Genomic DNA, 13,824 nt, shown 5'->3' with positions numbered 1-13,824 from the left:
AGTGGGAAGCCTGATTTTTAACCTCAAATGGTTAAAAATGGGAAGGAAGGTGGGGGAGGTCGCTCTTCGGGGGTTGCCCTTTGCCAATCATGGGGTGCTCCCCTGCCCCCCCACCCCTTAGACTGAATCCCTAGTTCCTTCTTACCCACTCACTCACTCTCTGTGCCTCAGGAGGATTTCTATGCTTTTCACGCGCATGCACGAAAAAGTGCAGGCTCCGACTCAGGCAATCCCCTCCCCAGCCTGCACAGGGAGGCACTCCTGGGCACACGTCACGCTGTGTGGGCCTTAATTGGCCTGCCCACGTAAAATGGCAGCCCAAGTCCGCACCTGCTCCTGCACAATCCGCCCGCCGCCGCCGCCCCCCCACCGCCCCCCCCCCCCCCCCGCCCCCCCCAACCCCCCAGACGGGGAGAAAATTCTCCCCTAGAAGTGACTTGAATATAATTGTAAAACAAAAACAAAAATTGCTGGAAAAACTCAGCAGGTCTGATAGCACCTGTGGAGAGAAAGACAGAGTTAACATTATAGTCCGTATGACTTCTTCAGAACTAAAGAGAAGGAAAGATGTGGTGAAATATATACTGTTTAAGGTGGGTGGGACAGGTGAAGCTGGATAGAAGGCCAGTGATAGGTGGAAAGGCCTGCTTGAATCTAATTGTACATATGCCCCATAATGACATTTTCTGGTAGCAGCCTTGTGAATACCTGTGATTTGATTGAATGCTTTAGATTTCCATACTTAATCAAAGTGTCAGTACAAAATACAGTGTCATTTTTGATTAGATATTTTGAATTTAATAACTAAGTGGTTTGTTCTAACAAATCAAGATCAGATTCGTTATGAAACATTAAATGCAGGCTTCTCCAACCCAGGGTCCATGGGCCACATTGGAGAAGCAAAGCCCCTACATGTGTCCCCGGAGCGTTTGTTAAAAATGCCGGTAGGATGGGTTAGTGAGTTTGAAGATTTCTGCAGGGAACTGCTCCTCCAATCGCAGCTTGTTTCTCTCCCACATTTGCTGCTAATAGGCTCACTATTGAACCTATCACCAGCAAACATGGAAGAGAAACAGGCTGTGATTGGAGGAACAGCGAACATTGGCAACTCTAGAGCGGACAGGGCCTCTGCCCCTCGGCTGACAATGGTCCGGCTCGGGGCGCATTATTCCAGCTCTGGGCACGTTCCCACGGCTCCAGCTGCACCCCCCACCACCCCACTCCGGTTCCTCTCCATGTTCCCTCGGTTCCTCCCCATGTTCCCCTGGTTCCTTCCCATGTTCCCCCGGTTCCTCCAGTGTTCCCCCGGTTCCTCCTCACGTTTAACCGGCTCTCAGCACTCCCCTCGGTGGGCACCCACGTTAGGGCACAGCTAGTCCTCAGGCCTCGCTCCAGGCCTCTCTTCCACTCTCATCGTACCTTCCCTGCCCCTGCAGCCAATTTGGTGAGTGAGAGTAAGTAAGTGAACTTGAGGGTGGGTGAGCAAGTGAGGGTAGGTGGGTCGGTGAGTGAGGATGGGTGAGTCAAGGTGGGTGAGAGCAGGTGGGTGAGTGACATTGGTGAGTGAGGGTGGGTGAGCAAGGGTGGTTGGGTTAATGGGTGATTGAGGGTAGATGAGTGGGAGTGGATGAGTGAGAGTGGATGAGTGAGGATGGGTGGGTCAGTGAGTGAGGGTAGGCGGGTCAGTCAGTGAGTGAGGGTGGGTGAGCAAGGGTGGTTGGGTTAATGGGTGATTGGGGGTAGATGAGTGGGAGTGGATGAGTGAGAGTGGATGAGTGAGGATGGGTGGGTCAGTGAGTGAGGGTAGGCGGGTCAGTCAGTGAGTGAGGGTGGGTGGGGAAGTGAATGTGGGTGGATGGATGAGTGAGAGTGGGTGCATAAGTGGGTGAGGGTGGGTGGTCAGTGAGTGAGTGTGGGTGAGTGAGGGTGGGTGAGTGTGAGGCTGGGTGGGTCAGTGAGTGAGGGTGGGTGAGTGAGTGAGGATGAGCATGTGTGTCTCTGACAGAGAGAGGTTGAGTGTGTGTATGTCTGAGAGAGAGAGAGAGGAGGGGGAAAGAGGGAGGGCAGAGGGTCTCACGGTTCTCATTCACCTTCACCCCCATGTACCAACAGGCACTCTCACCCACACTCACAGGGGTGAGGGTGAATACGTGAGCACCCTGAGAGTTGGAGTGAGCTGGACAAACACACTCTCACCTGTTCACACTCAAATCATCATATTAGTTTTTTTTAAAGTGAGTAATAAATAATCAATTTATTGTGGTGATTTTTTTTGCTCAGCAATTTGTTTCTTTTCCTGTGTGGGCTTTTTAAAAAAATTCATGTTTAATGTTGTGCCAAACCTTATCTTTCTGAAATTTGCTCATTGGCTCCCCAAGCGTGAGAAAAATTGAAATATGGCCCCTACACGAAAAGGTTGGACAAGCCTGATTTAATGTCACTTAAACTACATTCCAAAGTTACCTCAGCAACATGCAGATCAGTTCTTGGAGTTAGTTCCATGTCAGAACCAATTCAAGAATTAGATAAAAATCCTCATCAGATTTCTTGGGTTCATCTGTCCTATTTCAACCACTACATCTTACTATTCTCTCTGTCATATGTTCCAACCACCACATATGAAGGTTACCACACTCAAAGTAAGCTGCACAAACACATCACCCTGGAGTGCAGCATGTAAGAAAAAACAATTGTGGGTACAAACTGTCCAGTACGAGTTATGCAGATAGACTTCATCTACGGCATTGACTCCAGTACTATATATCCAGATTATAGTACCAGATTTGAGTGTGAAATAGGATAAAAAGAAGATTTCATGTGCCAGGCATGCAATTACAGTACAGCCATTATACTGAAAATGTGTCACATTTTGAAAGCCGTTCAATGTTATGTGAAAATCAACCCAAATAAGCAGTTAGACAAGCAAAACTGTACAGGCTAAGTCTTTGTTATGTAATAACCTCTGAACGAATATAGATAGTGATCATTGTACATCACTTGTTCTATATAATTATTTATTTCCTGACAAATAAAACATGAATCACAGATTTAACAGCATTTATTGTAACTCAACTGTATCAAATATTCTATGATGATTGCTCGCACATTGATTTAGACTGAAAACTCATCTGAATTATTTTTTAAAATTATCTCTGCAAAGTTGTGCTTTTAGATGAGCCTGCCCTTCCTGTTTTATGCTGCACAGCTGCCAACAGTTGGCTTTTGAATGAAAGAACATAACAACAATTTGTAAAGAAGCGGCATAGTTATAATACTAACTGCCAATAGTTTGTAATCTTTATTATTCATAGGAAATTTATTTAACGAATGTAAATCCCTGAAGCCAAGTGATAGCCTCCTCATTTGCTGAGTTTAATCAGGTGATCAGTCTGCCACTTAGTCTGCAGAGGGGACACGCTTCGGTGATGTGCAGCATTGTTTGTGTCTTTCCATAAGTTCATAAGGGGTTTGTACTGAAGCCTTACCGATGGGGATTGGCTGCACAGGGGCTCTGGCCTGTCCTGAACCTAGTTAGCAAGGACCACTGTTGCCGTGGTAGTTCAAAGCCTGCTGTTCAACAGATGGTGTTTGTCACGAGGAACATGTTTGTGACTTCCCATTGATCTTTGTTGATCCAAATGATGTCTGCTGGTAGATCTTGCTCAGGAAGGGTGCAACATATGGGGTGCGGAGATGGAAGGCAGGCAGTATGTGGGTTGAACAGGTCACCATGGAGTGGTAAGTGAGGTGCAGCATGGATGGTTTCAACCAGCCTGTAGGTTTTTGTCAGTTGGTGGATGTGTGGCGGAGTGATGTTTGCAAAGACAAGAAGCCAGGGGAGAGCTGTTGAGTGGAGAGTTCCAGTTATTATGCACATTGTTGCATTCAATTGAGTGCAAACAAGGTGTGTGTGTGTTGACATTTGCCAGATAGACGCACAGTGCTCTGATAATGAGGATAATATAGGGCAAGTGTTGAAGTCCGGAGTGTTGTGGCAGCTGCATCCCACGTAGATGCTGTAAGTTTGGTTTGTAGGTTGTTTCTGATTTTGACCTTTGCAGTTGTTTTCTTCAAATGTTCACAGAAGAACAGAGTCCTATCTAGAGTCACTCCCAAGTATGTTGGGTTGGGATCATGCTTTAGTCTCTGGCCATCCATATAGATATACAATTCTTTTTTGACACTGGCATTGTGAAGGTGGAATACACTGGACATAGTTTTACAGGGATTTAACATGAGACACATGTGCTGCAGTAGTCCATCAACTTTGTAATGTCTTTGTTAAGGATCTGGTCCAGAGTGCAGAAGGATGGAGCTTGGGTGGCACAACAGATGTCATCAACATAGGTGAACTTGTGGGCATGGGTGTTGGCAAGTCATTTGTATTTACGTTGAACAGGATTGGGGCTAGCACTGAGCTGTAGAAGTCAGTTGGCCTGTGTTCTCCATGCACTTCTGTCTTGCCCAAGGCAGGCTCTGAATTGTCTGTTGCGAAGGAGTGTTTCAACAACTGGCTCAACCCAGGTTGAAAGCATTCTGGACAGCTTTAAGAACAGGCCAGAATGCCCACTGCATCATAGGCAGCTGTGAAGTCCAGTAGCACTATGCCTGTCTTCAGGTTCTTTTGGAAGCCATTATCGATGTAGGTGATGAGTCCGAGAACTTGATCACATGTGCTACATCCCTTATGGAAACCAATTTGGTCAACATTAATGATGGTTTCTACTTCCAGAGATATGTGTTGCAGGTTAAGACACTCGAAGATCTTAAAGCACACAGAAAGTAGTGAAATCGGCCAATAGCTAGCTGCCAGTGTGAGATCTTTTCCAGGTTTTGGAATGGCCATGAGTCAGCTAGACACAAGCATGGGGGCCAAGTTGATTCAGGAATTCTGGTGTGATGTAATCCCAGCTGCTTTGCCACATTCCTCTTAATGCTTTCTCCAGTCCTGTGATCTGGAAGGGATCAGGACTGTCGTGTTCTGCAAGTTGCTGGCGTTTTTTCAGTTTATTGTAGGTGATGCATTTTCTTTTTTCCAACAGTGTCCTCTCTCCATGGAGCAGATGACTGGCAACCTGGTTCAAGATGACTGATGGGCAACTTAATGTAGGTGATTTTCGGCTACTCCAAGATGGCCAGTCAGGTTCTAGCACTTCCGACTGAATGAGTGAAATTGAGCCCTGCTGTTGTTTCCTCCCACCTGGCGCGATGTGCAGCATTAAGAGATTCAGTGAGATGTTCTGCTATATCAGGGATCACCAGATGATTCATATTCTTTTAGGAGTGCTGCATTCTCTGCATCAAGACATGGGATATAGATGGGTTAATAGCCATAAGGGATGGCTGTGCAAGCAGCATTGTGAACGGCACCACATAAGTGCTTATATGAATCTTCCACAGCTTTATTGTGAATAGATATAGTTACAATGATGTGGTCCAAGATCTTGCTGTATTTTGGTCAATCTGCTTTAAGGAAGTTGCATTTTCTTTGCACCTGCTGATGACTGGAAAGCAAAGGCTAATGTGAATGAGCGATGGCCTATGTTGATTATGTGGGAAGTTATCCAGGACTGGGTGCTGTGCTGGTTGGGGTGACCATCAAGGGCACTAACACATCACAGGTGAATAATTCTGACCCCATCTGGCTAAATAGAATGTTCCTTATTCCATGGGGTTGATTATCAGGGTGAGGTAATTTCTGGAGGCCCAGTCTAGGAGCTGTCTGGTGCTGAGTAACACCAGTCCATGTGGTGACTGTTGAATTCTCTAGATTTGAATATTCCAACACACTCCTGGCTGGTCTCCCACATTCTACCATCCTTAATCTTGAGGTCATCCAAAACTCTGCTGCCCATGTCTTAACTCGCAGCAAGTTCCATTCCCCTGTCACCCCTGTGCTCACTGACCTACATTGGCTCCCAATCAAGGAGCATCTTGAATTTAAAATTTTCATCCATGTTTTTAAATCCCTCCATCACCTCACCCCTCCCTGTCCCTCCAATTTCCTTCAGCTCCACAAACCTCCAAGATATCTAATTCTGGCCTTCTGTGCATCCCCAATTTTAATCACTTCACCATTGGTGGCCATGCCTTCAGTTGCCTAGACCCTAAGTTCTGGAATACCCTTCCTACACCTCTCCGCTTCTCCACCTCACTTTCTTTCTTTAAGGCACTCATTAAAGCTTATCTCTTTCACCAAGCTATTGGCCATTTAATCTACTATCTCCTTTTAAGGCTCAGTACCATACTCTATTACAATGCTTCTGTGAAGCACCTTGGAATGTTTAATTAGGTTAAAAGCACTATATAAATTTAAGTTGCTATTTTGAACTTTGTTTACTCTGATCTAAATACCGTTTTGTTGCTTATCTGAGGCTTTGAGGCCTTCTGATTCCTTCTGCTCCCCCATCTTCAAACTTTGTTCGTTAGCACTAAAACTTAGTCCAGGTTATTTGTATAGATCAGGAGGCCCTGACATAAATTACTGGGACACCTCACTCAATGACTTATCCATCCCATCCCCAAATTGTGAGGTAGCCCTTCTTGCCTTATGCCACTTTACCTTTGAGCTAGGTTAGCAAGATTTACCATTACAAAGCTTGACCTTAGGTATCAAACAGGCCTGCTGCATAATTTGAATATAATAAATAAGAATAAAATAATCAGCTTCCTTTGTGGTGTAATGTTTTGTTCCTGTGCATTTTTTTCCTGTTGGAAAGGCACCAGTAAAAGAACGGAGATTTATTTTAAAAGTGGCTCATTTTGGCTCCAACTATTATCAAGACTGATGATGCGGGCTACATTTATTGGAAGTACGAGTTCTGCTGGAGTGTAAAGTTGCTATAGGCACAAAATGCTACTGGGCTTGTGGTGTTGTCCCTTTGCAAAGCTATTGCAATCGCTCCCATTGTCAATTATAAGACCATAAGATGTAGGAGCAGAAGTAGGCTATTTGCCCCATTGAGTCTGCTCCGCCATTCAATGAGTTCATGGCTGATCTGATAATCCTCAACTCCACTTTCCTGCCTTTTCCCCATAACCCTTGATTCCCTTACTGATTAAAAATCTGTCTATCTTAACCTTGAATATACTTAATGACCCAGCCTCTACAGCCCTCTGCGGTAAAGAACTCCACGGATACACTAACCCCTGAGAGAAGAAATCCCTCGTCATCTCTGTCTTAAATGGATGACCCCTTATTCTGAGATTATGCCCTCTGGTTCTAGACTCTTCCACAAGGGGAAACAACCTTTCAGCATCTATCCTGTCAAGCCCCCTAACAAATCTATATGTTTCAATAAGGTCGCCTCTCATTCTTCTAAACTCCAATGAGTACAGGCCCAACCTACTCAACATCTCCTCATAAGAAAATCCTTCCATACCTGGGATCAACCTAGTGAACATTCTCTGGGCTGCCTCCAATGCCAGAATATCTTTCCTTAGATAAGGGGACCAAAACCGTTCACAGTATTCTAGGTGTGATCTAACTAGTGCCTTGTGTAGTTTTAGCAAGACTTCCCTATTTTTATACTCCATTTCCTTTGAAATAAAGGCCAACATTCCATTTGCCTTCCCTATTACCTGCTGAACTTGTATGTTAGCTTTTTGGGATTCATGCAGGAGGACTCCCAAATCCCTCTGTGCTGTAGCTTTCTTCAGTCTTTCTCCATCATTGCTTGGGATTCAGGAGTCAGTACTGAGAGGCAAGTTTAGATAGTGACAGGGGATCATTGCAAACTTGGGAAATCCCACCCTGTGTTGCTCCCAGAGGGAGAGGAGATAGATTGGGAGTCGGAGTGAGAGCATGGGTTCCAGTTCACGTTCTGAAGGAGATAAAGCTCCTCTTTTACTGTGAGCACCACTAGTCCAGCATAGAATGAAAAAATGTAAATCTAATAATCCAAAGGCTCTTTTCAGAGCCACTCACAGGATCTGTGAAAGAGCTGGTTATTTTTAGAGGGAGTCAAAGATGGAGTTATTGTAATGGTGTACTGAGCTGTTTCTGATCTATTCGCTTGTGTTTCAGTTACCTTTCTGGTTTGCACTCTGCTTCTCTCTGGCCCATCCGGGCCCCCGGTCTCCCGGGCTTGCTGCTCCTTCAATCATAGGTTCTGCCTCTGGAGAAGGAGCAAGGTCAGGAGACGGGGAACCTGTGATGGAGGAGCTGGACCAGTATCTTGGGAGAGTTAGAATCTGTGACTGAAGGAGCAGCTCCTCACAGGTTCTGTCTCTTCTATGTACAGGGGTGGCTTTTCTTTCATTGGTTGCACCTGTGATTGAATTTTGGGGACTTGCAAGGGCAAATTTACCCCCCCCCCCACCACCACCCACCCTGTGTATTTTGAACCCTACCTGATAACATTAATACAATGGGCAGCATATCATGAGGGAGCGGGTGGCTCATCCCTGCCACCGCCACACGGAAGCAAAGTCAGCATGGAGCCAACTCGCTCCACGCCAACCCCACAACCATAATGTGCTGTGCGTGGGCTCAATTGGTGCAGTGTGGGATTTCCACCCTCATTGGGGAGGAAGTGCTGCCCTCTAGAGCTGCAGGCCAATCTGAATGTCCGACAGCTCCAGCAGTCCTGACAGCGCCAAGAGTACATTAGTGGGTGCTGCTGGGGCTGCAAGCAGGCCTAAGAAAAAGATCCAAGCTAAGTCTGGGCAGGGAGGGTTTGGGCAGTTTAGGGAGGGGACAGTGGGTTGGGGGTCGTGTGTTTTACAGAGTAGGTGGGTAGGAAGAAAGTAGGGGTACAATCTTAGGTGGGGCTGTGCTCTAATGTGCAAAGGGCATCCCCCGAAGATAGCACCTCCCTTCCTTTCCTTTTCAAAAGTTTTTTCAAAAAACAGCCTGCTCACTCCCACCTGACTGCCTACGCCAACCATATGGCATGGAGAGTGTATTATCAGGATCAATTGGCTTTCTGACAAGCTCAATTGACCCTTGATTATTAATTCAAATATGGCGGGCAGGCTGCTGATTTCGGTACCCGCCCAACCCCCCGAATAATGGGGGCAAGCTCAGGGATGGTGGGGAGGTAGTGGAGTTGCTACCCATCCTATTTTACATGCCTCCCTGCCCACACCCAGTGGGGGAATGTAAAATCCAGCCTAACATATTCATTATTTGTCAAATCACTGATGTTTGGAGAAGTACCTTATTCAGGAAGTAATGTTTCTTCAATTGGGATGGTTACACAATTTTACTACTCACTGACAGGGTTCGAGTTCATCAGGTTCAGTTCAGCAATAAGTCACATTATAGATCAAATAAGGCTCTCAAAGGGAATTAATATTAACATATTTTTTAAGCAGCGTTCGCTTTAAATGCAACAAAAAAATCACTGCCACAATTAAAGGAAATGTAGTACAACATGTACTTAGTTTGATCTCTATGTCCATTTGATGAAGTGGAATACTGAATAATATCCAAGTAATTTGCCGGAAAAAAATTGCTGGGTAAAGGATTATCACAATAATATGCATATACTAATGGTAAATCCAGATAATCAACCACGGATTAAAAATTTGTTAATATCCTTTTGAGGTGAAATAGCATTAATATTCAGATGAGCATGGTCACACATTAGGGATATAATGCAGGCATCAATTGTCACTGCCCATTACACAACTCAAAAATAGAGTAATAGCTAACAAACAAATTAAATGTCGTATAAACATGAACTGAGTTAAGGGCTGTAATGTAATCTTGGAATTCAGGCGACACTTCAAAAGCTGCCTGGGCTTCACCTCCACAGCTGCACCCTCACAAATCAACCCACATATTTATTGTCAGAAATAATGACAGGGACAATAATTAGTACGTTTTGGTCATATTCTTGAATGAGTACACACATTTATTGAGACTAATTTGTTAAAGAGGCATTATTGTCACTTTTAGGAACAGCAAAAAATCACCTGCTCTAAAAATACTTCATAAGTTATTCAGTAAAATAGCTTGCATTGTGGTAGACACAATCACAACAACTTCCATTTATATAGCACCTTTAACCTAACAATTAAGTGACTTCACAGGAGAGTTATCAAACAAATTTTGATGAGACACGAAAGGAGAAATTAGAACATGTGGGCAAAAGCTTGGTCATAGAAGTAGGCTTCACAGAGCATCTTAGGAGAGCTTTAGGGAAGGAATTCCAGGCCTGGGAGGCTGCAGGCACAATCACCAAAGTGGAGTAAAGAAAATCAGGGATACATTAGATGCCTGAATTGGGAGGATCACAGAGATTTACCAGGGTAGTAGGGTTGGATGTGGTTGCAGAGGTCAAGGTCACAAAGGGATTTGAAAACAAGGATGGAACTCTTAAAATGGAGACATTGCCAGGTCTGACACCAGCGTAGGTTAGCGAACACAGTCGAGAGCTAGGATACAAGCAGCAAAGTTTTCCATGAGCCCAAGTTTGCAGAGGATGCAAAATGGGAGGCCAACCAACTGTATCACTCATTTCAGCACAATGTTTGTTGGGAAAACAGTGGTGAAAGATGAATCTTTGTTATGCTTCCCTCAGTGGAAACTTTCTTGCCTCCAAGTTAGAAACTTGTGCATTCAGGCCACACTCCACAATTTGAGCAGATAATGTAGATTGACATTTCAGTGCATTAACTGAAGGAGTGCTGCATTGTTGAATGTGCAGTTTTTCATGTCAGACTGCTTTTTCCTGTTCAGATTAATGTAAAAAATTGTGTGGCACTTATCAAACAAGAACAGTAGGTTCTCCCAATGACCTGTCCGCATCCATCTCTCAACCATGACCACCAAAAGAAGTTATTTGATTATTCATCCCATTTGCTGTTTTTGGGATATTATTTTGTGCTTTTCCTAACAAGTTACTGTACTCCAAAAATAATTAATTGGTTGTGAGGCACTTCAAAACATCCTGAGGAGTTGAAAGGCACAATATAAACCTAATGCTAAAATAAAATTTTACATAAAATTTCACTTGCAAGTTATTTTCTGAAAAAAGTATTGCTAAATGTTATGCAGTGCTGCACTGGTGGATAGCCTTTAAAATCATAGGACTATGGATCTCTCACAATAATAGTAAAACCATACTAACTGTAATTTCATTTGCCGTGCAATGAAACCTTATTCAATTGAAATATTTCAGGGGTATGAAAATGAGTCAGTTAACAGAAATAAAAAGGAAAGGTTTGCATTTATATGCTGCCTTATGATATTTCTCAGGAACCTCTCAAAGTACTTGCTATATAATGAAGTGCTTTATGTGAAACGACTGTTATGTAGGCAAACACTGCAGTCAATTTATTTACAGCAAGATCCCAAAACAGCAACTGAATGAATGAGCAGTCAGTCTGATGCTGGTGAGTGAGACTTCCCTATTCTTATACTTAACGCACTTGCAATCAAAGCTATCATGCCATTTGCCTTCCTAATTGCTTGTTGTACCTACACGCTAACTTACTGCGATTCATGTACAGGACAGCCAAATCCCTCTGAATACCAATATTTACCAATTTCTCACCTTTGAAAAAATTGTGACAAGCTCCCACAGGTGTGGAGCAGTTCTTGAAATGGAAACATGTCATTGCTGTGAAGACTACCAGTGTCTAATAAGTCACTGCCCCTGTGGCCTTAATCAGCATTTCCCCAAGGGAAGCAGCCAAAGTGTGGAACTGGATTTTGTAGGTGGGCATATGCTTGGACTGATGGACTATTTGTTGCTGCACAAACCAACTTTGCTAGCCAGAGTGTGGTGGATTCCTTTTATACGACGATCTGAACGTTAAAAAATACAGGACAACTGTTTTTGGAAGAATTTGCAGCACTGTGTGATACTAATGTGTGAACATTATATGAATGAATTTTGCATTGTTTCTTTATTTACCTATTCATGCCCATTTACACAATAGTCATTGAGCCTTTGGCAGCCTATTTAGGGATAACTATTGATTCAACTATAGGTTTGTGAACAAGAAAAATTCACTTTCATGCTTTATGTCCAAATGCAGCAAGAACCAAACAATGTCCTGGCTTGGGTGTCAAGTAACATTGGGCAAGTAACATTCGCGCTACACAAGCGGCAGGCAATGACCATCTCCAACAAGAGAGAATCTAACCATTGCCCCTTGATGTTCAATGGCATTGCCATCACTGAATCTCGCACTATCAACATCCTGGGGGTTACTATTGACCAGACACTGAACTGGACTAGCTATATAAATACTGTGGCTACAAGAGCAGGTCAAAATCTGGAAATCCTGCGACGAGTAACTCATCTCCTGACTCCCCAAAGCCTGTCTACCATCTGCAAGGCACAAGTCAGGATTGTGATGGAATGCTCTCCACTTGCCTGGATGAGTGCAACTCCCACAACACTCAAGAAGCTTGACACCGTCCAGGACAAAGCAGCCCACTTGATTGGCACCACATCCACAAACATTCACTCCCTCCACCACCGACGCACGGTAGCAGCAGTGTGCACCATCTACAAGATGCGCTGCAGAAATTCACCAAGGCTCCTTAGACAGTACCTCCCAAACCCATGACCACTATCATCTAGAAGGACAAGGGCAGCAGATAGATGGGAGCACCCCCACCTGCAAGTTCCTCCCCAAGCCACTCACCATCCTGACTTAGAAATATATCACCTTCATTGCCCTTGGGTCAAAACCCTGGAACTCCCTTCCTAACAGCACTGTAGGTGTACCTACACAAAATGGACTGCAGCGATTCAAGAAGGCAGCTCACCACCACCTTCTCAAGGGAAACTAGGGATGGGCAATAAATGCTGGCCCAGCCAGCGAAGCCCACATCTCGTGAATGAACAAAAAAAAATTATAATAATAACATTTGCCGAGTGAGTTGTTTATAGAAAGGTAGTGAGACATAGCTACCAGTCAGTCAATTTAGGGAGGGAATTTTCAGAGCGCAGGGTTTCCCATCCCGCCACATGAACAGTCAGCAAGGAATGCATCCCCATGGATACTGCTGTCATTTAACTCCCCAAGGGATGTTAATTGGCTGGAGATAATGCTTCCAACACTCACTTGGGAGGAAGCCCCACTTTGGAGAGCTGTCAGCCAATCAGATTGGCCAGCAGTTCAGTAGTCCGAACAGCACCAGTGGCACTATGGCCAGGACTGGGACTACAAGCAGTTCCCAGATTCTAAGTTCTGGAGTCTAAGACCTGATGAGTGTGGGTGGTTTCATGGCGGGGAGTGGATGTGAGGCTAAGGGGGGGGTGGAGTACATGCAGGGGGGTAGACATTGTGGTGGTGGGTGGGGGGGGATGGTGGTTCCTGATGTGGGAAGGAGGCACCCCTGCCTTGCTTCAGGGACCTCCCCACTGCTCCTGAACTTCTCCCTCCAGCCTGAAAATTGAGGCCAAGCGTGAAACGGCCCATAAGTGATCGTTAATTGCCCACTTACGAGCTTCAGTTGGGGAAAGGGAAGGCAGGGCGACCTAAGTCTCAGCTGTCTCACTGTAAAATTACAGACAGGTCAGGGTATATGGGAAGGCCATCCGGGGAATTTTATGAGCTGTCCCCACCTGAAAACCAGCTGGCAGGGAGAGTAAAATTCAGCCCTAAGAGTTTCATTTGTGTGGAGATTGACTAAAAATCATTTTATATATCAGTGGTATTCACTAGAAAAATAGTGAGGACCAATTGGGATATTGAAAAATTTGATCGGGCTGCATGAGAGTGATGGGTGGTGGGGTGGGAAGTTGTGAGGGGGTAAGAATTGTGAAAGCACGGGAGAAGAGTTGTGGGAGGTGTGAGGGCTGTGAGAGCAGGGCAAGTGTTATGAGACCAGGGAGGGAAAGTTTTTCTTTATTTATT

At 44.7% G+C, this 13,824-nt stretch overlaps 1 protein-coding gene across 2 annotated transcripts in view; it reads left to right on the top strand.

Moving 5' to 3' along the window:
- Positions 1-13,824, top strand: part of LOC144679048 (uncharacterized) — a 55,100-nt gene that overhangs the window by 18,968 nt on the left and 22,308 nt on the right. Inside the window, exons 2-3 of one of the 2 annotated variants that reach the window (XM_078539309.1) lie at positions 5,043-5,106; positions 11,207-11,343. In XM_078539309.1, coding sequence (XP_078395435.1) covers positions 11,322-11,343 — 22 coding nt within the window. In that variant the 5' untranslated portion in view covers positions 5,043-5,106; positions 11,207-11,321. Of the gene's footprint in view, positions 1-5,042; positions 5,107-11,206; positions 11,344-13,824 lie in introns of those variants that run through there. The other variant, XR_013576233.1, reaches the window with a different exon arrangement.

This window comes from Cetorhinus maximus, chromosome 3, assembly GCF_964194155.1.
Source record: "Cetorhinus maximus chromosome 3, sCetMax3.hap1.1, whole genome shotgun sequence".
Lineage (NCBI taxonomy): Eukaryota > Metazoa > Chordata > Chondrichthyes > Lamniformes > Cetorhinidae > Cetorhinus > Cetorhinus maximus.
The sequence above is the reverse complement of the archived record's forward strand: the minus strand, read 5'-3'. Positions and strand labels throughout refer to the sequence as shown.